Source organism: Saimiri boliviensis, chromosome 1 (genome assembly GCF_048565385.1).
Source record: "Saimiri boliviensis isolate mSaiBol1 chromosome 1, mSaiBol1.pri, whole genome shotgun sequence".
NCBI lineage: Eukaryota > Metazoa > Chordata > Mammalia > Primates > Cebidae > Saimiri > Saimiri boliviensis.
In genome coordinates, this window is record NC_133449.1 from 194,133,206 (window position 1) to 194,160,730 (window position 27,525).

Sequence of the window (27,525 nt, forward strand, 5' to 3'; positions counted from 1 at the left end):
TAAATTTACCCTAAAAATAAATGCATAAGATGTAGAAAGCAAATTAATTTGAGTCTGAAACACTTTTTGTAGCCGAATACACAAGAGAAGTGAACTAAGGTGAATTTACCAAGTAGAATAGGCATCCTCATTTTGCCAACTAAATGGTAAAAATATTCAAGCCGTAGTTAAAAGTTCATGCATTGAACTTCCATAACACAGGCAGTTCGTAATGAGAGTAAACACAGGAAAAACGATCACTTTTCTAGTCAATGCAAAGGACTTTTGTGACCTAGCTAGACTAAAACTGAGCTTCTACCACCAAACCAGTGACCTAAATCAAAGCAAGGTCTCACTTTCCTTCTTACCTTTTACTCACAGCTTTCCAGTTGTTGACTAAGAAGTCTTTTGCGACGTACCAGCCAACGTCAGATGATGCCACAACCTCAATTATATTTGTTTCATTAGAAGTGAATAGGGATGTGCTGAGAGCATACTCCATATATCTGCAAAGGCACATTTGCAAAAAACACATTTTAAACATCCAACATAAAGAGTTAATTTAAATAAACGAGATAAAATCCCACGGTTCTAAGGTAGTGAGGCACAAGTATGCATCATTTTAATACTTACATTAGCACATTTCTATTTTTTCCCTTTAGTTTATTAATTTCATTCCTCCAGCAGAAACTCTCAAGGTAAGCTGACCATACTCACCTGTTAAGTATCCATGGGTCTTTGCTGCAGCTCATTGCATAAGCAAGTTGAAACTTTTCTTCTTCCTTTGTTGTATTAGTGTAAATATTTAACAAGATGTCCCACTCTTTATCACTTCCCAAGGCAATGCCATAGCATAAAACCACTTCTTTAATTGGATAAGGTATTCTGTAAGATATAACATACAATGTTATTTTTCATAGTAGTTAAGTTATATGTTGATCCAGGTCATTATATTTTAGAAGTATGAATCTAGAAAAAGTATTTGAAGACACAGATAAAGTTCAAAAGTAGGGATCTAGAGAGGCAATTGTCAAAACTGTCATTAGCATTAATTCTATGAGAAGAAATCATCAAATTCCAAACTAAGGAGCTTTAAGAAAGAAGTGAATTAGAGTAGTATAGTGTATATTGATAATACAGTTTGATCTTGTATCTCATTATCACATTTCCTAAGAGTACATCTGGGTTGGTATATGAAAGCTAATAAAACCAAAATGGGTGTTAGTCTCAGCACTCAGTGAGGCAACAAACTAAGAGGGAGATGGAGAGAGAGGTGCTCTGCTGCACTCTTAGATAGGACAACCATAAACAATCATAAAAAACAACCTTTTAAGACTCAAAACAAGCATAGAAAGCTAAAAGTAAGTGCTTATTGGAAGAATGCACTGGGAATGAGAGGTCCTGGATACTCACTCCCTGACCCCACGCATCCCAAGTCCAAGCTGGTGGCAACAAGCTAGAATTCTGTGGAAGTGCAGTCTAACTCCCGAGGGCTGCTCTGAAGAGAACTGGCCCTGGGATGCTATAAAAAGTAGGTCACTTCAATCCAATTTAGGAGAGCCAAGGATATGTTTGGTTAACAAATATGCTCTCTGATTGAGCACACTGCTTACCCATTCACTCAAAGAGGTCCTGAGAGAATTTATTCATTGTATAAATTCTAATCTGTTGTTATACACACACCCACAATGAACACCGTTTTTTTTTTAAAAAAGGTATTTTAAAAGAATAGTAGGAGAAAGCGCTTAGCCAAGTGAAGGCAAAACACTCATTCCCACAGTGAGTACATCAAAAAGGGAAATTGCTCGTGCTAAAATACGAGGACAAAAACGTGAGGAATTATATTACTCTTACTCATTTTCTGGATGGTCCACCCATTTTGTGAAGAGTTCTTTTGACAGCTGAAGACAGTCTTCAAGGCCCAACCAACACACAGTTCCAAAAAGTTTTTCCAGTGATATTCTTGAAAAAAAAGTCAAAGAAAAACAGTTTATTTTGCATTACCACCTTCATTTTCTCTGCCTCCAAGAATGTGTGTTTTATAAAAGGATGGGTATTTTTAAATATCTTTTCAATGACATCAAGTTTGTTTAAAAAAATTGCTTTTGTGGATGACAGATGTATTTACAATTTGGAGAAATATTTCCCGAGAGCCTCTTAGGCACCAAAAAAAGCTTCTAAGACTAGTACTTTTTGAAAGAAACAAATTGCTGCCATCCTTCATCTCCCTCAAACACACATGGGTGTACCCAGAATCCACAGCTGTTGTCAATTTATTTTTCCTCCCTTTTACTAGAATTGCCTTATGGATAAAAAAATGATTTTAGAGTATCTAATCTAACAGACTTTAAAATAAAGTTCTTTCTCTACACAAGAAAGGGAAAGGGAATAGTTCATTTCTCCCTTTCTACAGTTTGTTTTCTCTTGTTTGGGAGTTTCTTCTACTCCCCCTGGCTGTTATGTACATGTTAAAAGAATAAAGAAAAAGAATAATGGTGTTTGGTGGGTTTGGTTGGTTTTTACAGCTGAGAAGGGATATACGTTGTACTTCAAAACAAAATAAGTTCAAAAGAATACAGTGAAGACCAGTAATAAATCCAGGTAAGTGATGCCTTGTGGTCCCTACTCCAGTTTTGGGGTAAGGGTAAAGAAACGCAAATTGGCCATAAGTTTCCAGAAAATGCAAGAGCCAAATTTCTGTTAGTCCATCCTCCAGTTTCAACCCAGCCTGACTTGACCTTCTGATAAACTAAAGAGGAATGTCCAAGGCTGGAGGCCCTCTGAGAGACAGTTCTAGGCATTCATCTACATGCCGTACTCACTCCCTGACCCCACCCATCCCAATCCCAAGCTGGTGGCAACAAGCTAGAGTTCTGTGGAAGTGCAATCTAACTCCCCACGGCTGCTCTGAAGAGAACTGGCCCTGGGATGCTATAAAAATTAGGCCACTTCAGTCCAATTTAGGAGAGCCAAGGATATGTCTGGTTAACAAATGTGCTATCTGATTGAGCACACTGCTTACCCACTCACTCACACAAACTGCCTGTCCTCTCTCGATCCCAGCTAGTCCTTACCAATGTCCACCTACTCATCCATTCCATTTTATGTCCTTCCAGTCACATCCCTAAAATTTTGGCCCTCTCAGAAGAGTACTATTGAGAGAGAATAATCATACTTTGTATATTTTGTATTTCTTGCTTGGTCTAATTGCTTTGAATTTGACCAGAAGTTGTAGGTATAGTCCTCTTACTGTTATTGGCTACAGAGTCCCTCCCTAAATCTAGAGACCATTCCACACACAAAACTTAGGGTACAAGAAAGACAGAAATACTACCACTCCATTTTGCCTCTTGCCTCCTTCCCAGACCACCATGACAACATGCTTACTCTCCTCACCCAACCAGTAATATGAAAGTCATTTGTGATATTAACTCATGCTCACACACCAGTAACTGATCTATATCGCTGTCTACCTACCTCATCTTATCTTCATAATGACAGGATTTCTGTTAACAATAATATACAGAGGGGACCCTTTCCCCTATGGCTTTTCCATTCCCATCAACTCACTGGTATAGGCTAGCTTTGCTGAGCAAATCTTCACCAATAGTAGGACACATTTATGATTTCAACCAGTAGTCTAAGCTTTGAGAATACAGAGCTATAAGCTCCTGTGTGTACATGCATGTGTTTTGCAGGTAAATTAAGATGTCAATTGACTATCTTCTCTTAGAATACATGTAGCCCACCAATCTCTGAGCTATTGTTCTCAAATATTAATAGCATACAAAATCTCTCAATGAATAACAGATATGAAGATTTTATTTTATGACTTCTGGAAGCCTATTAATATGAATGTATTTTATTCAATTACCATTTCTTAAAATATACTTACAGAGCTAAGTAGTCATCTTGTAATACCAACACATTTTCACGAATTATAGTTACATAAATATTCCATATTGAATTAAGTCTCTTTAATAGGTACTTCTATAAACAACAAAGAAAATACACTGTTAGTTCTGGCTTGCAAAACTGAATTTTCACTATGTTCCTATTTATTTATCTGAAAAGACATTGAGGAGTGGCATATACTTCTTCAGAAATTATCTGTTACTAAATATGTAACTGGTTTATTTTTTACATCTTTGGGTTTAGTTCCATTTTACATAAAATGTGGTTTACCATGATACCAATGTTACAGTGTATTATGAGGATTAAATAATATATTGCAAGCACATTGCCTGACACAAAGCAAGAACTCAAAAAATATCAGCTATTATTATCACTTCACATCATCTGATATATTTCCAGTTATGTTCAAAATAGAGAAGAAATGTCAAGAAGCCCTGATTTGGAAATAAAGTTTCTCCAACCAAGCTATCAGATGGTAAATATAAAATTATAAAAGTTAGACATTTATTAATAAATTCCTAAGAATTAACTAGATGCTGCTCAGTGCAATTCTTTAAAAACAAATATTAGTTAGACTTCTTTACCCAGAACAAGTCATCAGATGTTATCAATGAGCTCCCTCAATCCCACCAAAATTTCAATGCCTTCTTTTATTAATCACCATCTCAAGATCAGCTAAATTCCCACTGGTACTTTGATTATTAGGAAAAAGAAAATCTGGAACTGTAAGAGGTATTTGCAATCTCACCCTCAGAATAGCCTAGAAATTCACTTGAAATCATCACCTAACATACTTTTTGGTTTGTGTGACCCTTAACGCCCCGAAGAGGGCTCCCTAACTTTTGCATTGATTTTATCATTACCATTTTTCCCTATAATTACTCTTTAAAACCTAACAATGGATAATATATATTTTCATTTATGATGGCATGTCATTTCTCTGTTCACTAATTCTAATTTCCCCCTTTCTTTTCCTAACATCAAAAGCATCTTCATATTTTTACATTTTCTGGAATATATCTCTCTGGTTTTAAGTGCTATTGCTATGGATAAGAATATTGCAATTACAAACACAGAGTTGTTAAAAGTCATTCTGTTTGCCTAGCAATCTATCAGGAAAATAGGTGCTAATAAATATTATCCTTTTTCCTAAAAAAAAAAAAAAAAAAACCGGGCATACCATTTCCATCCACTTCTGGTTTCTTACGACACACTTACTTCAGCAAGAATGAAGTACCCTTCCAAACCTCACTCATCTCCTAGACCAGGTCTAGACTAAGGTATTTGCTTCCAAGAACAATCAGCCATTGTCAAGAAAAAAAAAAAAAAATATATATATATATATACATATACATACATATATATGTATGTATGTATATATATATATACATAGACATACATATATATGTATGTATATATATTATTTTAAAATATATTTTTATTTATATATTTATTTTCTTTATAAAATAAATGTATATTTACTTTCTTAACAATGGAAAAGACCTGTCTTACGGATGCTGGCTACAATATGAAAAGAAGAAGAAAGGATTTATTTAAAAACTACATAAGAAAGATGAAATTACCTTTAATAATGGATATAGATCAGAGTTCTTCACATCAGAAATAAGATCCTTGGTTACCAAGTTTACCAAGACTGTATGCCACACTATGATTTCGTCTTCTTCAGCAAGGTACTTGGTTAACTCAAGTGCTGTTTCAATTTCAATATAATTGTTTCTGTTTGATTTAAAAACACATACACTCAAAAAACCTTCACTTGCTAAATAATTGGCATGCGTTTGATATTTATTCCATGTTTCAGTGCCTGACTTCAATAAGGCATGTGACTACGTTAAGAAACAAGAAGGTAAACGTCTCATCTTATAGAAAAGATGAAACCGAAGCGAAGTTGATAAGCCCTCCATTTCAATTTGGTACTTTAACATGTCCAAAGTCTTGAAAGATAAGGAACATTCAGGCCAATGTTGGACTGATTATTAGGAAATAGAAGAGTTATGCATTTAGTATGCATTCTTATGAGAATATAATTTGCACTCGACAAGTATTAATTTGAAGTAATTCTCTATCTAATGCTCTGCCAGCTACTTATGTGCACATCAACTACAGGCATACCTCAGAGATACTGTGAATTCTGTTCCAGACCACCACAATAAAACAAATATCATAATAAAGAAATTCATATGATTTTTTTGATTTTCCAGTGCATATAAAAGTTATGTTTACAATATACTGTAGTCTATTAAGTGTGCAATGTCATTATGTCTAGGAAAAACAGTATACACACCTTAATTTAAGAGTAGTTTATAGTCAACAAATGCTAACAACAATCTGAACCTTCAGCAAGTTGTAACCTTGGCTGCTAACTGATCAGGGTGGTGGTTGCTGAAGTCTGGGGTGGCTACGGCAATTTCTTAAAATAAGCAAAAATAAAGTTTGCCACATTGCTCAATTCCCTTTTACAAAAGATTTCTCTGTAATATGTGATGCTGTTTAATAGCATTTTACCCACAGCAGAACTTCTTTCAAAATTGGAGTCAATCCTCTCACACACTCTGCTGCTGCTTTAACAACTAAATATACACAATATTCTCAATCCTCTGTTGTCATTTCAGCAATGGTCATGGCATCTTCACCAGGATTAGATTCCTTCTCAAGAAATAACTTTTCTTCCTCATTCATAAGAAGCAACTTCACCTCTATTCAAGTTTTATGACGAGATTGCAGCAATTCAGTTGCATCTTCAGGCTCCACTTCTAATTTTAGGTCTATTGCTATTTCCACCATACCTGAAGTGACTTCCTCTGCTTAAATCTTAACCTCCTGAAGTCATCAATGAGGATTGAAAACTTCTTCAAAACTCCTATTTATACTGATTTTTTTTTAACCTCCTTGCATGTATCACAAACATTCATAATGGCATTTGGAATGATGAATTCTTTCCAGAAGACTTTCAATTTACTTTGGCCAGATTCATCAGAGGAATCATTATCTATGAAAGCTATAGCTTTATGAAATGTATTTCTTAAATAATAAGATTTAAAAGTAGAAATTACTCCTTGATCTCTGGGCTGAAGAACCAATGTTGCGTTAGTAGGCATGAAAACAACATTAATCTCCGTGTACATCTCCATCATAGTGCTTGTGTAACCAAGTGCATCGTCAATGAGCAGTGATATTTTGGAAGGAATCTTTTCCTTCCTGAGCAGTAGATCTCAGCAATGGGCTTAAAATATTCAGCAAGCCATATTGTAAACAGATGTGCTGTCATCCAGGCTCTGCTGTTCCATGTACAGAACACAAGCAGAGTTGATTTAGCATAATGTTTAAGGATCCTAGGATTTACAGAATGGTAAATGAGCATTGGCTTCAACTTAAAACTACCAGTTACATTAGCCCCTAACAAGAGAGTCAGCCTGTCCTTTGAAATTTTGAAGACAAGCATTGACTTGTCCTCTCTAGCTATGAAAGTCCTAGAGGGCATCTTCTTCCAATATAAGACTGTTTCATATTAAAAACCTGTTGCTTGGTGCAGCTATTTTAACAATTTTCTTAGCTAGATCTTCTGGATAACTTACTGTAACTTCTACATCAACATTTGCTGCTTCATCTTGTGCTTTTGTTATGGAGATGGCTTCTTAATCTTCATGAATCAACCTCTCCTAGCTTTAAACTAGAACTTTTTCCTGTACCTTCCTCACCTCTCTTAGCCTTTATAGAATGGAAGAGAGTGAGGGCCTAGCTCTGGATTAGGCTTTGGTTTAAGGGAATGTTGTGGCTGGTTTGATCTTTTATCCAAATCACTCAGACTTTCTCCATATCAGCAATAATGCCACTTTACTTTTTTTTTTTTTTTTTTTTACCATTCATGTATTCACCGGAGTGGCACTTTTAATTTCCTTCAAGAACTTATCCTTTGCATCTATAATTTGGCTGTTTGGTGCAGGAGGCCTAGTTTTGGCCTATCTCAGTTTCAACATGCCTCCCTCACTAAACTTAATCATTTCTAGATTTTTATTTAAGGTGAAAGATACATGACTCCCCCTTTCACTTGGACCCTTAAAGGCCATTGTAGGGTTATTAAATGGCATAATTTCAATATTACTGCTTCTCAGGGAATGGAAAGGCCAGAGAAGAGGGAAAGAGGTGGAGGAATGGCTGGCCAATGGAGCAGTCAGAACACACATAATTATTGATTAAGTTTTCTGCCTTATACAGGCATGGTTCATAGCATCCCAAAACAATTACAGTTACAGCATTAACAAACCCTGATCACAGATCACTGTAACAGATATAACAATAATGAAAAAAAGTTTGAAATAATTTAAGAATTACTAAAATATGACTCAGAGACATAGCATGAGCACATGCTGTTGGAAAATGATGCTGATAGAATTGCTTGACTCAGGGTTGCCACAAACTTTCAATTTGTAACACATGCAATATCTGTGAAGTGCAATAAAGCAAAGCCCAACAAAATGAGGTATGCCTGTAGTACATATGACACTGCCCTTGAAAACCATTGAGAAGCTTCAGTGAAGAGCTGAGACTTATGCATAAGAAGCTACTAATGAAAGATCCTAGAAAAGGCAATGAATACTGTAAAACAGCCAAGAAGAAAAATATGCACATGGAAAAGTCAGGGGTAAAAGAGAAGAGTCAGGGAAGGCTTTATGGAGAAGGAACTTGAGAAGAGCAGAGAAGGATGCATAGGATTAAAATAGGTAGAAAAAAAGGAAGGCAGCCCAGGAAAAAGAAGATAAGGTAGGAATTAGTATGATGGGCAGACCAAGCTGAGGCAGGCTATTTCCTTTGTGTATAGTGAGAAATGGGGCCTAATAGGTAAGTTGGCTCAGACGTGTGCAGATCCTTGAATGTCAGGATGAAGAGTTTAGATAAGGTGGAAAGGTACTCTAGGCATTAAACAATTGGAATAGCATAATGAAATTGATGTCTGATAATTTTATTGCAATAGTGTTAATGAAGACAGATGAAATTCAAAAGGACTGAAGGCTGGAGGCTAATTTAATAGGCCAGGCAAGAGATGATGAAAGCTTGGCTTAGTGTGGAAGCAGTGAAAGTGGTAAGGTGAACCTCCAAAAGACATTGCCAAGAATGGAGAGACAGGACTTGGTGACTGTGCACGTAAGATGAAGGAAAGAGAGGAATCAAGGATATCTCTGTGGTTTCAAGTTTGGGTGATGAGAAGAACAGTAGTACCTTTAACATGCAGAGAGAAAGTAAGAGCAAGGTAGAGGCAAAAATGAAGTTCAGTGTTTACGGCACTGAATTTGGATGACCACATGATACACCCGAGACAGGTGGAAAGATAAGTAGCAATGTAGATTTGCAAGTCATCAACATGTCCTTCCACAAACGTTTAATGAGGACCTTACATCTGTTGGCACTCTACATATACGTAATAAAATGATCACCAAAACCCAAGAGTGAACGAGTTATCAAAAGAAAGACAGAAGAAAGTAATATAACTGCAAGTAGTGTTAAGAGAGCTCACAGCAGCGGAAGAGGAGTCAGATACGGGAGGTCCCGTCTCAAGAAGCAAAAACGACATTTTCAGGACGATATAGTAAATAATATCAATGTTACGATAATCTTAGAAAGAGAGAGAGAGGATTTTCAGCAAAGTATTAGACAAGGAAATGTGCTGCAGGTCACAGAGAGAAAAAGCAGTAAAGAAGGACAAAGTAAGTAGACATTTATTCAAGAAATATGGCTGGCCAAAGAAAGAGAAAAAATGCTAGATAATTTATTACATATATTTCTTAATTTTATTGGCTGAAAATTTAAATTTTGAACATTTATTAACCTACCTGGTTAAACACTTAGCAGCATATCTTACACTGAGTAAATCTAATATACATAAAATAAATAATTCTGCAATATACTAAAATACAGGCAAGATTGCATTAAAATTATAGTCATCACCCTTGGATAACAGAAATCACTGCAAAATCTCAATTGGTAGTCTTTTTATTTCCAGCAACTTATTATATTGTAAAATTCCACTGCAGCTATAGAACTTCATCCTAATCTTAATAAGTTAGGGCCTATATATGCTAAATAATCAAATTCATAGTGATGAGGCTATTATTTTTATAACGGTCTCAATGTATATTCTAAAATCATGAAAGAAGAAAACATACTCACTTAGACAAGAAAAAGGCATCATCAATCAACTGCAGTCTGTGAATAATAGGAATAGCCTGCAAAATTAGACCCAAATATGTGCAGAAAAAGATGAGAACATTTTCAGTAAAAAGTTTTCAAAATAATAACAATTTAGAGATTACTGCTGCCTATAAAGCACCTTCACATGAATTATCTCAACTGCAGAGAAACAATAATTACTAGGGACAGACCTCATAATCTATTTATCATACATCTGTTTTATTTTTTTTAATAAATGACCCCTCTGGACATCAATCATAAAGTTTAAATAGGGCAGAGAGTTTTGCCAAAATACTCCAGAAACACATAAAACAGGTAGAAGACCTTTCCAAAACAAGTATACATTAAATTGTATTACAACATCTAAATTAGTTTCAGGGAAGTTTTTGGCATAGAAGTCCTTAAATAAATATTATTTAGTGCTACTTTGGTAACATTGAGGTACCATATTTTTTCACATGGTATTTATCTTAAGATTTTACTAATGTGACAGAATGCCACCAACAGATCCCTTTATATCCATGAAACAGCAGGGGCCAATTGCCAGTGTACTTCTTTAGGCTTCTGTTTGAACTCCTTGGCACTGCCAGGCCACAGGACTCTGCTCTCAGCTCAGTCCCTAAGGGTGCCCAAGGCCTCCTACATCACACCTTCAGCAACTCTCGGCACTGTAATATATTTGGTCCAAAGACTTTATCTTCACAACATTTCTTTAAGCATCTGAGCAAGTCAAGTTTAATTCTTCAGCTAGTATAGTCTAATTTCTTCTCTGGTAATACTAACACATTTTCTCGATATTAATCGTAAAGATTCTCTTTTATTTGCTCACCAATTATGTTGTAGAAATAAGTTGCATTTGTTTTTCAATAAATAAATCTACAACAGTTTCAAGAAATTACTAAAATGATATAACCTCGTGCTTGCATGGCTTAGAATGCTCTTAGAATTGTTATAACTATTTAGCCACTCTGAAAAGATTAGGAAAAAAAATATTATTGTAAGTGACCTTTGTGGCTTTATTCAAAATCCCAATAATTTGTTTTAATTATTGAACATGTTATGAATCCCTGAATTGTGTCAGGCCTCTATTAAATATAATACATATATTATTTTATTTAATCTTCACAATAACCCTTCAAGTTTGGTATATTATACCCATTATTACACATATAAGAAACTGAGGTACAACCAGGATGCCTTCTCTAGCCTTTTAATGGTTGATCTTTCTGTTAGGAAGAGAGTCCACTTTAAATCCCACCCCACTCACCTCCAGGCATACTGAAGAGATTTTTTTTCTATATTCTTAAAAAGGGGAGATCTGGCTTGAATGTGCCATACATCTGGCAAACAATGAACAAAATATGAACACAAGTCTTTCTGACCCAGAACCTAAGCTCTAAACCAATATGCTAGAGAGACTGCTGTGTGTCTCAGAGAACTTTCAAACACAGAGACACTTAACATAGAGACATCTCTTAGTTCAACACTCAAGTTTTGTGAATGGAGTCTAAATGAACCACCCAAGGGTTCACAGCAAGCCACAGCGGAGCCAACTGTACGGACTCCTAAGCCAGCATCCAACTCTGCTCATGGAAATTTAGTTTAATCAATTAAAATCTGATTGATTAGAGATGGTCAACATTTTAGTGTTTATACACTGCATAATTACTTATAGTTATTTTATAATATAAAGTGATATTGGATTATTGTTGTTTTGTGAACTAAATTCTCTCTTTTGAGGTAGAGTGGAAATATATTTTAGAAGTAAAATTAGTATTTTCTAGCATTTACTGAGTACCTATTATGGGTTTAGAAATTTTAAGTATACTTTTACCTACATCATCTCTAATCCTCATGATGAATAAAATATGATAATATTCTCATTTTAAAATGAGGAAATGGAACCAGAACATTTAAGTAACTTGCCAAAGATCACAAAACTAATGATGAATAGAATGTATTCTGATCCTTACCTGGAAATATTTTGGAAAAGTAAGATGAATGTTCAAAAACACAACACATTTAATCAAAATCTCTACTTGCTAAGAACAAGAAAAAACATCTCCTTCATATGTCTGGAGATGAGGGGTGGGAATGGGGTTGGAATGTCTTCCCACCAGAATGCTCAATCTCTAAAACACTAGAATAGGCATTATAAACTATATTTAATTAAAAGTATCAAAAGTAACCTTACCTTAGGATCCTTTTCAAGTAGTTGATTTAATTTCTTCCAACCTAATTTATCATAATTAACTCTATAATATCCAGTCATATTCAAATTCAAAATCACCCAGTCATGGTCAGAATCTGAAACTTGCATTTCAGGGAATACTTCTATAAAGGAATACGGGAATAATTTGAAATGATACGATTTAAAAAGATTTTAATACCTATTTGTACTACACACTTGATTCTAAACAACAAACCAATAAAACAAAAATTTAAAGGAATTCTAGAATATATATTGCTCTTACCATGTAATTCTATATTTTTCACATAAAATGGCTTTTGATTTGACACTTTTCTTTAAAACTCTATGTTCGACAAGAGTGATATTTCAGTTTGAAATGAGATAGCTTTTCGGCCGAGCATGGTGGCTTACACCTGTAATCCCAGCACTTTGGGAGGTCAAGAGTTCGAGACCAGCCTGACCAACATGGTGAAACCTCACCTCTACTAACAATACAAAAATTAGTTGGGCGCAGTGGCGTGTGCCTGTAATCCCAGCTACTCAGGAGGCTGAGGCAGGAGAATCTTTGAACCTTGGAGGCCGAGGTTGCAGTGAGCCGAGATCACACCACTGCACTCCAGCCTGGGCAACAGAGCAAGACTCAGTCTTTAAAAAAAGGAAATGAGATAGCTTTTTAAAAGCTAGACATTTCAATATTTTATTCTCTGCCTTTATATACGCACATATGTAAAGATGTTTGAAAAATGCGTTACTTACTGCTGCTTTGATCTAGCCATACTAAAGATTGTGTAGTTCCATTTTTTATCCAAAGAATAGGGACAATCCACGTGCCACTTATTGGAAGAAAATAAAAAATTTAGTTACTTTTTGCACATGAGAACATACACTCTGAGCCACTATTAAAGAGATGATGAAATAGCACCCAGAACTCAGAGTGTTCGGTCATTCTCTCTGAATACGCAGGCCTTCGTTCTTAGGATTATTCACTGCTGTTTTTATAAACCAGTTTTACTTTGGCTATTGTTTACTCCTCTCTCCTGTTGAGTTTTATGGATTTACTTCTTTTTATGACTTAGGGAGCTACTAAAACTCTCTTATATCTGAAACCTTCAAGTCCTGTGTATGTTAAATTATAGACACCTGGCTTCGCTCAAGGGTAGTTCAAATGCTGCAAACAGAACCCGATCTAACTGAATCCATGCCCGGATAGATAAAAAGTAGTTTGGAAGAAAACACTTGACTAACACTTCAAAATACTTTCAACCTCAAGTGTTCTCCCCATCTGAAAAGTATTCAACAGAAACCAGCCAGAACGTTTATATTTATTGAATGCCTGCATTCTTCCCACATTGCTGAACGTGACCTGGATGAAGCAGGCAACCACAGGAAGCACATTTGTCATCTGAATATTGCCCAGAGTTTAGGCAATATTTCCAATCTTGCTAAGTTTCCACAAGCCTGGTGTCTTCAAGACTGTCAACTGTGAGTCTGTGTTTATCTACATAGCTAAGACACACACATCTTTTCAAAAGTCACAGAGTATTACAGGGAAAAGGAACCTTTGAGTCTCCCATTTCTCCCTCCTGGGGCTTTAAAGAAAGAGTAGAAATAACTGAAAATTTTCGTGATGGTATTTGAAAATTAATTACTCATTTGTGTTGATATTGCAATGAAATGTGAAGATTAAAATCATCAAAAACAGTTGAAAATCAGCTAACAAATTAAGAAAGGGAAGAGAAGAATAAAGGGATAAAGGCTAGGTTATTTTATACTCATTTCATTTTTACGCAATCTTTTGGAATACATGCTATTGCATCTATATAGATAAGGCAATGGAAACTCACAGAGCTTAAATAATACCTAAGGTTTGAATTTTGGGGAAGTCAGTATTTGAGCCCAGGTCTAATTGACTCTAAAGACCATAATTCTAATGGTGTGGGTATGGCTACAAATACACAAACGCATTCATGCACACACATACATGTACAAAACCAAAAAGAATTTTCCTCAGGGAAATAGTTACCATTCAGCTTCATTTCCAGGGAAGAGAAGAGTACTCTGCAACAGGACTCCCTTTCCTCTTTACTAACATGTGGCAATCTGTGGCTCTATCTTATTGCCTCCCACTCAGAATCCCAAGGAATGCATTACCTCCGTCTGAAGGACGAAGAGAAACACACAGTACCCCACAGCTGTGGTTGCCGATGTAACCCTAAATCTCAGGGTAGGGGCACTGTCTTGAATCCCTAACTTCAGGTCTCTGGCATTGCCCAGGACACAGGGTCTCTGCTTCACCCCAGTATACAGCCACACTGCAGAAGTGTATGTGCTCCTTCACCCACGGGCTGGATCCCATTGGACCAGAGCTCAACCCTAAGGAAGATGAAGACAAAGAGGAGCAAAACTACTTACTTGTTGGTTAGAAGAGTCTGATTTTTAACCTTTTCAAGATAAAATGGCTCCTGTTTCATGATGCCAGTAGACACATTTAAAGTGATCACTGGAAAACCGCTCTGGTGTGTCCAACTGTCCATTATGTTTTTTATTGTTGCTGGCAAAATAACTGTACTCTGGTCATCTATGGCCTGTTTTAAAAAATCATCACAAAAGCAAGTAAGATTATCAGTGAAATGTTTTGAAGTAGCAATCTCCAAAAGGAAACTTGGTATCTATTCACTTCCTCACTTATGTAGTAGTCCTGTGGTGGGTGATCTTCTGGGCCAAATTTAGAACTCTGTTTATCTGTATATAGGAACGGTTCTTAAGTTCATTAATTCATTCTCTGAACACATATTTCTTGTTCTAACATGTTTCATGCTCTGTTCTGGGCACTGGGAATACAGTGAAGACTAGAAACACAACCCATGACCTAAGGCAGTTCTATAACAAGGCAAAGTTGTTTTCCTATGGAACCGCCATTCACCTATGGCCTCCCAGTCATATCCTGTATCATACAAACCAACTCAGCAAGAACGTGTCAGAAAGTAGGACAATCACCATTTGAAAATGCCTCCATAGATCATCTTGCTCAGCATTTGAGTAGGAAAATGTCTTCAAATATGACTGTAAAAATAGAAGAGTTAAGGTTAGAATAAATAACATTCTAATGCAGTTTATGTTTACTGCCATCAAGGCAACAATTATTTTGCAAACTCACCTTGAGTGCACTGACAAATAAATGCTTATTCAAGAAACTGGAAAGCATTCGGGCCATAGACGCTCCCTAGGACAAAAGAAGTTGTCCATTATTTGAACGAAATTCAATATCCATATACTGACATATTCCATATTTGTAAGCAATATTCTGAGCTGTGCTCCTGATTGCATTTTGCATTTTAGTTGAATGTTTCAATTATTTCAAAATGTGTTAATAAAATAAAATAATAAAATAGTAGGCTGTCACTAATTGAGAGGTAAAGGGTAAGCAGATGTCCCACATGTAAAGAGTACACAAAATTTTAAAAAATTGAGATATTTACATGGCAAGATTAAATTTCCACCAAGAGGAAGGGTTCACCTTGAAAGTAGAAAGTTGTTAAAGTCTATGGTCAATGGTACTAAGCATTAATATGGGCTTGATTGATATTTGCAAGGTGAGAACTAATTTAATCATGTTTTCAGAAACTCATGAATTGAATTAAAATAAGGTTATTTTCATAAAATGTTTTAATTTGCATATTGATATTAGGACCTTAGAATCCATTTTATGCAACTTTCTACAAGAGTACAGAACCAAAGGAAATTTCTAACTGCTTTTACCTTGCTGTAAACAAATATGTCAAAGAGTTCCTCTATTTCACTTGTTTTGAAATTTTCCACCTTCATGGCCAAAGCTCTAGTCACCAGGGCGTGATCTTCTCTGAGGACATGACGTAAAATGTTAGAAAAAAAGACCTCATTCTATAAAGGAAAAGATTGAGCCACATTAACTCCTGAGGTGTCACAGAAAAACAAACTGCAATGGTCCTAAAATACTTTCAAAAACTGATATTGAAGAGAGGAAAAAATTCAGTAACTGAGAAGTTGAAATATGCCAAATAAGTCAGAATTCCTTGAATAACAAAACTGTAGGATACTTTCCCTCTTATTTGTATCCTTTTTCATTTCAATTTTTAAAAAGTCAATTACAAAAGTTAATGTGGTTCCCAAAAGCCACTGCATTTCCCATAGGGAGGTCCATGGCTCTCCTAACAAGGCCTTCCTTAAGGTGGTTTTAATTCTCTAAAATTTCATTGGTAATTTTATCAATAACTCCTTAAAATTAATCAGTCTCTCTTTCATGAATATTTACAAACCAAAAGCATGCCAGACCTATAAATTCACAAAGATGCTGATGTAATAATTGAAAATTGAAAACAAATCCATGAACTGGATACTATAGTTTATAGCTCATGCATTAAGAGAAAGCACTTTATTATATTTTAATGAGAACCATAGGACTCTTCAAAAGACCAGCTCTTTCTCTCAGACAAATAAGAGCAATTTCTTCCTGAAGTAACGCTAGAAGAAGAATCTAATATTTCTAATAAACTACCCCATGATGCTGATGTTGCTGGTTTAAGAATCACACTGAGTAGCAAGGATTTGGAGGAGTCATCTGCATGGGTCTGATCCTATCAGTAAGCATGGATTTTATTATTTTAACACTCAAGGCTTCTTGAGAGTGTCTCACTGGTGACCTATAAGCACAATGTGGAAAATAGAGAAAATAAAAAACATCCATAATATCACACCCTAAGATCACCACCATTAAAATGTTAGTGTAATTATTTTCCATCTTTTTTCCTATGTACTATTTATTCCCATAGTTGTAAAAACTTGTTATCTTGCTCATATACTCATTATAGCATTTTAAAATTTTGCTACCTCATCTTTATAATTATCCCTTATAATGGCTGCTGCATTATAAGGAAAATAGAAACATAAATTGAAAGGAAATAAACCAAAACTTAACAGTGATTATCACAGGGTGATCACATCACAGATGATTTTTTTTGTTTCAAAGTACAGCAGATGAAACTTTTGCAAAAGTAAAACCTTAAAATATATAAATACATAGCTCAGCTGTATAATAACCCATCAGGTCAGTGGACCATAATTGATTTAATAACTTCCTTTTTATTAGCTAGACATTGAAGTTGCTTTCAGCTTTTTACTATTTTGACCAGTTTTAATGAACATTCTTGTTCATACAGCTTCTCCATATTTTGTGGGTCGTCCCTAACCCCATCAGAATGGATTGTCTTTCCTTCTTCTGCCTGCCTGGTATAAGGTTCTATGTAACCTTCTTGATATCACTATAACCATATAAGGTAACTGATAAATGAGGCAACACCTCTTCATCAATATCCTAGAGGTCTTTCTACTCTGGGCCTCCCATCAAGTGATGCTGTCCGTAGCCTGTTTTGGTTCTGTTGGAAGGAAACACTGCATAAAACATGATGTCAGTTTTAAAAACACACACGCATACAAAAAAAAAATTAGATACTGCATATAGTGATTAGATAATATGAATCCATATATTCACCATTACTTTATCCCACAAGCTGCGATATGCCAGAGAAGACCTATCAAAATTTCTTCCTTCTTTTTTTTTTGGAGACAGAGTCTCACTTTGTTGCTCAGGCTGGAGTGCACTTCCATTTCCCAGGCTCAAGCAATCCACTCACCTCAGCCTCCTGAGTAGCTGGGACTACAAGGGTGCATCATCATGCCCAGCTAATTTTAAAAATTTTTAGTAGAGACGAGATTTCACTATGTTGCCCAGGCTAGTCTTAAACTCCTGAGCTTAAGAGATTCTCCCACGTTGGCCTCCCAAAGTGTTGGGATTACAGGTGTGACCCACCAAACGCAGCATAAAATCTGCTCTTATCCTTAGAAACATAACACTATTTATTGTAATAAATTTGTAGAGAAAATTATGGTGGTTAAAAACACAGGATTTGGAGTTAAGGTGTCTGTGTGTGAATTCTTCCTCAGCCCTTTAGGAGTTATGTGACTCATCAAAGACCACCGATTTTATCTCTCTGAAACTCAGCTGCCACTGGAAAATGGGTAAAACAACAATGTCCTCAATGGATTATTATGAGAACTAAATTAATTTACATAATATTCTGAGCACAATGGGTAGCAAATAGGATATGCTCAATAACGATTAACCACTGCTGTATTTACTTGTCATTATTTTTATTATGATCCTTCAGAATTATCCTGAGGATTGAATGAGATAATATAAATAATTCTAGCCGGGCGCGGTGGCTCAAGCCTGTAATCCCAGCACTTTGGGAGGCCGAGGCAGGTGGATCACGAGATCAAGAGATCGAGACCATCCTGGTCAACATGGTGAAACCCCATCTCTACTAAAAATACAAAAAATTAGCTGGGCGTGGTGGCGCGTGCCTGTAATCCCAGCTACTCAGGAGGCTGAGGCAGGAGAATTGCCTGAACCCAGGAGGCGGAGGTTGCCGCGAGCCGAGATCGCGCCATTGCACTCCAGCCTGGGAACGAGAGCGAAACTCCGTCTTAAAAAAAAAAAAAAAAAATTCTGTATAAGTACATAAAACTAGTGTTTAGTTTATGGTAGTTGTCTCAATAGTACCTAGCAGATGCCATTATCATCTGTGGAATGACTACATGAAACCCATTTTACAAGTGAGGCACTAAAGCTCAGAGGTGTTCATCTGCTTGCCTCAGCTTATGATCATAGTAAAGGCAGAGCAATATCTGATGGCTACAGTGCCCATATGTACCTTTTCCCTTCACCAAGTCTGCTGCTTTCTTAGATCAGGCAGCAGAAAGATGGAAGAACATCAGTAAGTGGCAATGTGAGGTCTAGAGCTTCAGAATTCCAGAAAGCCTTCCTCCTTAATGTTCTGACCTCTTGACCATAAGCCATTCATATCATGCTTTGGTGACTTTGACTTTCAGCTGAAATTAGACTTTGAAATAGAAAAAATTGAAAATCTGTTTCTGGACAAGGTGAAATTAGACTTTGAAATAGAAAAAATTGAAAATCTGTTTCTGCATAAGGGTCTAGGACTCGGTTACTCAATTTCAATCATATTACTAGATTAAAAAGAGGTTAAAGTTCTTGATCTCCAAAAACCACTGAAAGGAGAGCTTAAGCTTTTTAAAAACAAAGATCATGGCAAGGTCCTCAATTGCCAGGATCTGATGCTTTCACTCAGCTCCACAAGCAACTAAGAGATGTAGATAAGAATGGCTAAGAAACTAATGATAAAAAGAAATAATTAAAAGGCACAAAAAGAGATTACTGTTGTAAATCTTAGTTTCAAAAATACCAGAAATATGTTTTGGGGAAGTTTTGCTAGATACTGATAATACTTAAACCATTTTAGTTGTTATAAGAGGTAACTGAAATTGATGTTCATGATGGATTCTATCTACTTAGGAAAATACGGTAAATTTCATTGTCCTATGGAAATTAAACTTCTCCTCTTATTTATTCTATCCACAGAGTTAATTTAGGATCTAAGCAACTGCTTTTGAAAGCACTTAGAGATGGCACTAACCATGAGTGAATGAAAGCTATGAAAGAGAGACACAAACAAATTTGTAGGCATAGAGTAAGTGGAAAGGACTGTTCAAAACAGCTAAGACAATAAAGACATACTATATGTAGATAAAGTGTGTGTATATATATACATACAATTAAATATTGAAGACACACACACACACACACACACATACATCCCCCCCCACCACCACCAATTAGCTTCTTGGGGATAAGATCACTCCATTGTGTTTTTGCTATAGAGCACAGTGGTTAAAAGCATGGGCTTCACTGTCAGCGTGACCTGGAATTGAATCACAGCTCTGACATTTAATAACTATGAGACCTTGAGCAACTTCCTCACCTATAAAACAGAAATAACAACAGCACTTATATGGTTAGTCTGAGGTCTGAGTAAGATGATGTATGTATAGAGCTCACACTGCCTGGCACTTAAGTTCTAAGTACTCGTTGAATGGTAAATACAGTATTATTGCTGTTACCATCATTATCCTTGTCATCAGACTAGACCCAGACAACTGGTTATAATCTCAGTCCTGTCCCAATTGGGCAAATTACCTTGGCCAAGTCATTTAGAGTCATTTAACCTTTCAGTACTTCAGTCTATATAATGATGTCCAAACTTTCTATATAATGATGATCTATATAATGATGTCCAAACTTTTCTCCAGGACAAGCAGGGCCTGTGCACAGTCCAGGGAGAGGAAGAGAGAGGCTCTGCAGAGTGACTGGGCTGGGGGCATCTTATAGGATGCCTGTAAAGGGTGGGAAGACGGCATGGAATTCGGCTGTTAAAAGCCTGCACTACATCAGTGCTTCCCAGATACTATGATTTCACAAATAGATGAAAAGAGGTTTTAAAAAAGGTTTTTGTGGCACCAAGATAGGCTTGTCAACTTTTTTTCCTGCCAAACTATCAACCAAAACAAGTACCATCTACCTACCATCCATTATTAACTTCCATAAAAGAAGAAAAGCTTACTTCCAAAATAATAGAAAGAACATCATCTGAGAATCTCCTTCAGAATGAATAGATTTAGTCTGTATAGAAGATCCAAGAAGTGGAGATAGTATTTTAACATTAATAAACCTTTGAATAAGTGAAGGTAAAGAGAAAAGAGTTGAATAATCTAGCCTCAACTGGGAGCTGAGATGAGATGGAGACCAGCAAAGAAAGGCAGGAAGGAACAATCCTGAGGACCAGAGAGGAGAAGATGCAAACCAAGAAAGGACCTCTGGTTTATAAAAGAAGTAAGGTTTATATCAGAAGATAACATGGGCCGGGCATGATGGCTCACTCCTGTAAACCCAGCACTTTGGGAGCCCAAGGCAGGCAGATCATGAGGTCAAGAGACCATCTTGGCCAACATGGTGAAACCTCATCTCTACTAAAAATACAAAAATTAGCTGGGCATGGTGGCACATGCCCGTAGTCCTAGCTACTCTAGAGGCTGAGGCAGGAGAATAGCTTGAACTGGGGAGGTGGAGGTTGCAGTGAGACGAGATCGCACCACTGCACTTCAGTTTGGGCAACAGAACAAGATTTTGCCTCAAAATAATAATAATAATAATAATAATAACATGAAGTCTAAACATTTAAATATCTAAATTAAATCAATTTGGCTTTATCATGGCATTCTAAAAGCACTAGCTAATTACATAAATTAAATATCAGAAGTGAAACCTACAGTTGAAAGAATTAGATTTGCACATGTATGTATTTATTTTTCAATATTACTATTTACTCAAATTAGCAAAACAATATCAGCAATAATATTAAATATGAAATAGCATATTACTTATAGTAAAAGTCATACACTACCACACTACTTTTAAATATGGCCTAGGTTGGGCGTGGTGGCTCATGCCTGTAATCCCAGCACTTTGGGAGGATGAGGCTGGTGGATCCCTTGAGTCCAGGAGTTTTAGACTAGTCTGGGTAACATGGAGAAACCCAGTCTCTACAAAAAATACAAAAAGTATTTGAGCATGGTGGCATGCGCCTGTAGTCTCAGCTACTTGGAAGGCTGAGGTGGGAGGATTTCTTGAGACCAGGAGGTTGAGACTGCAGTGAGTCAAGATTGCACCATTGCACTCTAGCTTGGGTGACAGAGTGAAACCTACACTATATATGTAGTAGGAATAAGGAATATATATAGTAGGAATAAGTAAAAATAATATTTGGCAGTCATTTAAAATCTTCTCTTTAAAAAAGATCTAATGATTGATTGGTAGAAATGCTCATGATTATGAAATAGAAATATGAAATCGAATCTGAAGTAGAAAAAGCAATACAAATTTTTATGTAATTTCCTCTTTCAAAAACATCTGCAATAAATTAAAAGCCTGGAATAAAAAAATCAAAAAGATATCACAAATAATTTCTGGTATTACAGGTAATTTAGCATTTCTTGTATTTTTCTGTATTTTATACATTTTTAAGAATCAATAAGCCTTACTTTTCTAATTAGGAGAAAAATGTTAAATAAATTTAATAAACATACTTACTCTTGGGAATTTAGGATGAAAGTAGTTAATTACTTCATACTCAAAATAAGATGCGAAACCCTCCTTGAGCCAGACGTTGTTCCACCAATTCATGGTAACCAAGTTTCCAAACCACTTTTAAATGAGAAAAAAAAGAGTTTTCTTAAATTTAATTTTTAAGTTATATTCATTGTAATTACAGTATTCATTTATAAATAAATGTGAGGTTATAAGACATAATTAAAATGCATTTGCCATCAATAACAAAACTTGAAGATGGGACACCAGAAAACAAGATGTTGTTTTCACATAATGAGATATTAATCATGCATTTCTCTGAAATATTCCATGTCCAGTGACTAAAAGCAATTTTTGTTTTAAAAGTGCGATGTTTAAACATAAGGTCAGTTATAACAGCATTTCTTAAACCGTCTACTTGGCCCAAAAGTTGTTTTTAGCTCCATAAAACAGAAGCCCTGAATGCTGACTTACCACCTACTAATTCTAGCTCCTTATACTCTAAACAGGCTGCAACTGGATTTTACTTTAAACAGTTGTTTATGTTTTAAGATCCTTTTGTAATTTGATCTGTGCCTTGTACAAATCACTCAAGTAATCATATTGCAATATGGCTCAGCTGTAATTATTTTCTGTTTGAGCTAAACAGAAAAAAAAAAATCAGTGTCAAATGGATGATGAACAGGATTAGGATAGAAAAACAATGATTTCCAAACTAACAAACCCAAGCCCTGGATTTAACTAAATTCTTATAATGGTTATGATTACTAATAGCCTGTATTCCAAAACAATGTGTCACTTAGAATATAATAAAAAAATGACACTTTGGGTGACTTAATAAAACTTGTGAATGTGTGTGTTTTACTGTGTACGAGGGAGTTATTCAATCCTAGTAAACTGCTCTTTTCCAAATTTCTTATGGAGCCACATTGCTAAGATAACACAGTTGAGATTATTTCTTTCTTAACAAACTGGTATGAATGGAGTAGACATTGAAATGCAGACATGAAAATCATCATCAAATTAAACAGCTAAACTTCTAAAATCCTAATGCAAAAGCAAATAGATCTGATGAAATGAATTGTCATTTATGCCACCATTGGGAATGTGGCCCAAGGGCTAATTATTTGCACCTTGTTAATGTGTTACCTGCATCCATTTAACCTCTCTCCAACAACAACCACAAGTAGAAATTTATAACAATCTGCTGATGAAATGAGGGTATCTTTCAGTGATCCTTTTGAATATCCTGTATTTTAGGTGAAATGAAAAAAAATTACTCCTGTGTCTACATGGGTTACTTTTCCTGTAGGACTTTGTGGAGCAAAGTTAATTGTTGGATATAGATACCCAACCGTCAGCTCAACTGCAAGGTCTCTTCACTAGGATCTGCCACCAATAGCTCAAATCCACCCAGAATCTGAGTCTTCCCTGTTTTTACTCACTGCCATACTTTGGGGTGTTTTTCTTTTTAAAATGTGGTATATGGCAGGGTCTTATTAAGGTTTTTATGCTATTTTGGTAGAGCACTTGAAGAATAACTTCACATGAAATAAAAAGAACATTTTACCACATGCCTGGTGTGCAATCTCGTGGGAAACGATGTTGGCGATCAGAGTCTTTTTTTCTGTCAGTTGATCTTTTGGTTCCAGCAACAATACTGATTCATCAAATACCATTAGTCCCCAGTTTTCCATTGCATGGTTGTCAAAACTAGGCAAGGCAATTATATCTAAGTGGATTTAAATGGAGGAAAAAATAAAATAATCTCTTCCCCAAAATGGAATTTGTAAATATATCTCTCAAAATAAAATCATAAAATTATAAAAAAAACCAAGGCAATATTTATAATCTGAAGGAGAGAAAGCTTTTAAAAGACTAATAACAAAGACAAAAGCCAGCAAATAAATTATTTTGACTGTATTAAAATGAAATATTCTTGACAAAGGACTGTATTCAAATATACAAAGAATGCTTAAAACTCAGCAGTAAGTAAACAACCAACTACAAAATGGGCAAAAGATTTGAACATACACCTCACTAAAGAAGATATATAAATGGCAAGTACACATATAAAAAGATGCTCAACATCGATTGTCATTAGAGAATTGTAAATTAAAACAATGAGATACTACCACATACCCACTAGAATGGCTAAAATGCAAAACACTGGCAACACCAAATGCTGATGAGGATGTGGACCAACAGGAACTCTCATTCATTGCTCTTGAGGATGCAGAGTGATACAGTCACTATAGGTTGACCATAAGATCTGACAGTTACATTCCGTGGGATTAACCCAAATGACCTGAAATATTATGCCCACCCAAAAACCTGCACACAAATGTTTACAGAAGCTTTATTCATAATCGCTAAAAGATGGAAGCAAACAAGATGCCCTGAAATAGAATAATGGATAAACAAACCCCGCAGTGCACCAATACAACAGAGTGTTATTCAGTGGTGAGAAGTGATCTATCATGCTAGGAAAAGATATGGAAAACTTTAAGTGCATGTTGCTAAGTAGAAGAAACTGATCTGGAAAAGCTACATACTATGCGATTCCAACTATATGACATTCTGGAATAGGCAAAACTATAAAGATAATAAAAAGATTGGTGGTTGTCAGGGATTCGGGGGAAGCAGAAGAAGATAAATAGATGGAGCAGAGGGGATTTTTATGGCAGTGAAACTATTCTGTATGATACTGTAATGGTGGATACTGGTCATTACACACTTGTCAAAACCCACAGAGCTGTACAGTGCAAAAACTGAACCCGAAGATAACCTAGGGAGGTTAGTTAATAATAATGTTTCAATACTGTGACAAGTGTAGCACACTAATGCAAGACGCTGGCAACAGGAGGAAGGTGGGAGAAGGAAGGAAAGAAAGAATATATGAGAACTCTGTATATTTTGCACAATCTTCCTGTAACCTAAAACTGCTCTTTAAAAATAGCCTATTTCAATTAAATACTGTAGCCAGGCATGGTGACTTCTATGCATAATCTTGGCACTTTGAGAGGCCTAAATGGGCGAATCACTTGAGGTCAGGAGTTCAAGACCAGCCTACCCAACTAACCTGGCCAATGTGGTGAAATACTGTCTCTACTAAAAATAGAAAAATTAGCTGGGCGTGGTGGTGAACACCTGTAATTCTGGCTACTCAGGAGGCTGAGGCAGGAGAATCACTTGAACCTGGGAGGCGGAAGTGGCAGTAAGGTGAGATTGCACCACTGCACTCCAGCCTGGGTGACAGTGAGATGCCATCTCAAAAAATGCATAAATAAAAATAAATAAATACTTTAGTTCACCAAAATATACTATAAACTAATTTAAAAGGCAAACAATAATCTAGGGGAAATATTTAAAGTATATATCACAAATAATTAGACACCTTTTTAATATTTAAAGAACTCAAACAGAGAAAAAAAAATGAAAGGTGAACAATGCAGCAAAGAAATACTGCAAATAGCCAAAAACCTTATTTAAAATGTTCATCAATTATCAAAAATCAAAAATTGAAATGATATAACTTAATATTTAAAATACATAGGAGACTAATAATTAGTCTTGGTATAGGTATAGAAAATCTGGCACAGCCTGCAGGTAAAGGTGTCAACTGGCACAATAATAACCCAAACACCTAGCTCTACCAGTCACTATAATATTTTGATATTCAATCTAACTTTTGACTTGAGAGTGAATTAAAATGATAGCAACATGAGAAAAAATACTGTTCTATTTAAGGAATATATGAACACAGCTCATATAATCTTAGATTCTAAAGTAAAAATTCATTGAGCAAGTTACAAGAAAATACGCTAAAAGAACAACACAGGAGAAATAAACCAAATAGTTTTTCACCGAGGGTAAGAGTATGGCATATGTGGGAAATACTGGTAGGGGAGGCATTTGCTTTGTTTTGTTTGTGATTCAACAAAGAATTAAAGCAATATGCAAGAATCCTGCATGATCTGCACATGTACTCCAAACCTAAAGAAAAGAAAATCCCCAAAGATCTAAAAATCAAAACAATTGAACTCATGGGGATAAAGAGAAGAAGGATGATGACCAGAGACTGGAAAAACAGTGGGGGCCTTGGGGGAGCTGGGGATGGTTAATGGGTCCAAAAAATATTAGAAAGAATGAGTAAGATCTAGTATTTGATTGCTCAACAGGGTGACTACAGTCAATAGTAGTTTAATTGTACATTTAAAAACAACTAAGAGAGTATAACTGGATTGCTTATAACACAAACGATAAATGCTTGAGAGAATGGATACCCCATTTTCCAGGATGCGATTATTATACATTCATGTGTCCCATAACTTTATATACCTATTATGTACCCACAAGAATTAAAAATTGAAACATTTTTTAAATCCCCAAAATAAAAAAAAGAAATATTAGTTATCTTTTTCCTAAAAATCCAGTAATAGAGGAATTCCTTATTTTAATCACCTATCAACAAAAATGAAGTTTTGATTGAGCACTTTCTATGGGTGCTTATAGGGTAGCACCAGTTGAGATGCTATGAAGTTTATGAAGAAAGTATCAAATGTATCCCTGATGTCCAGGAGTTAATAATCTGGTCAGAATTTAAGTGGAATTACTGAACTGATCACATATATTTATCTCCTCCATTCCCCCAAAAAAAGTTTACTGTTGACCACCTGACTGCCATAGGTTCTAGTGGCACAAGAAAAAAACAATCAGATCCTAACTCCAAGTTCTAATGAGGAAGACAATTAAAACACAATTGATCAAGAGTTCAGATGGAGAAATATGCAGGATGCTGTGGAAGTTGGAGAAGAGAGGTCAGGGAAGGCTTCCTGGATGAGGGGGCATTGAACTGAGAAATAGAATTGAATTAATCAGTGGATAGAAGGCATTTCAGGATGCGCAAACTGCATGTGTAAGGATGTAGAGGAGACAAGAAGAAGGTGAATGCATAGGAGAGGGCAGAGACAGTGCTGAAGCAGCCTTCCCACTCAGGAACAGCCAAAAGCCCTGAGAGGTTGGTAAAAGATATACCATTATAAGGACATGGCGCTGACTTTGGACTTAACCCTCAAGCCAATGGGAGGTCACACGGAGTTTTTAAAGAGAATAGTAACATAATCAGATTTGCTCTGGAAAGATCCTTCTGGCTTCATATGAAGCATGGCTTGGAGGGGGCAGGAGGGAATGT

General features: G+C 35.9%; 1 protein-coding gene across 1 annotated transcript in view; it reads right to left on the reverse strand.

Moving 5' to 3' along the window:
* The window catches only part of LVRN (laeverin), a 64,395-nt gene that overhangs the window by 12,301 nt on the left and 24,569 nt on the right, over nt 1-27,525 (reverse strand). The window contains exons 5-18 of the mRNA XM_003920679.4: nt 23,909-24,063; nt 22,335-22,448; nt 16,052-16,192; nt 15,450-15,515; nt 15,290-15,355; nt 14,705-14,877; nt 13,049-13,125; nt 12,296-12,435; nt 10,081-10,136; nt 5,478-5,631; nt 3,875-3,969; nt 1,834-1,941; nt 697-864; nt 348-485 (exon numbers count right to left, since the gene is read on the reverse strand). Coding sequence (XP_003920728.2) covers nt 348-485; nt 697-864; nt 1,834-1,941; nt 3,875-3,969; nt 5,478-5,631; nt 10,081-10,136; nt 12,296-12,435; nt 13,049-13,125; nt 14,705-14,877; nt 15,290-15,355; nt 15,450-15,515; nt 16,052-16,192; nt 22,335-22,448; nt 23,909-24,063 — 1,651 coding nt within the window. The remainder of the gene's footprint in view (nt 1-347; nt 486-696; nt 865-1,833; nt 1,942-3,874; nt 3,970-5,477; nt 5,632-10,080; nt 10,137-12,295; nt 12,436-13,048; nt 13,126-14,704; nt 14,878-15,289; nt 15,356-15,449; nt 15,516-16,051; nt 16,193-22,334; nt 22,449-23,908; nt 24,064-27,525) is intronic.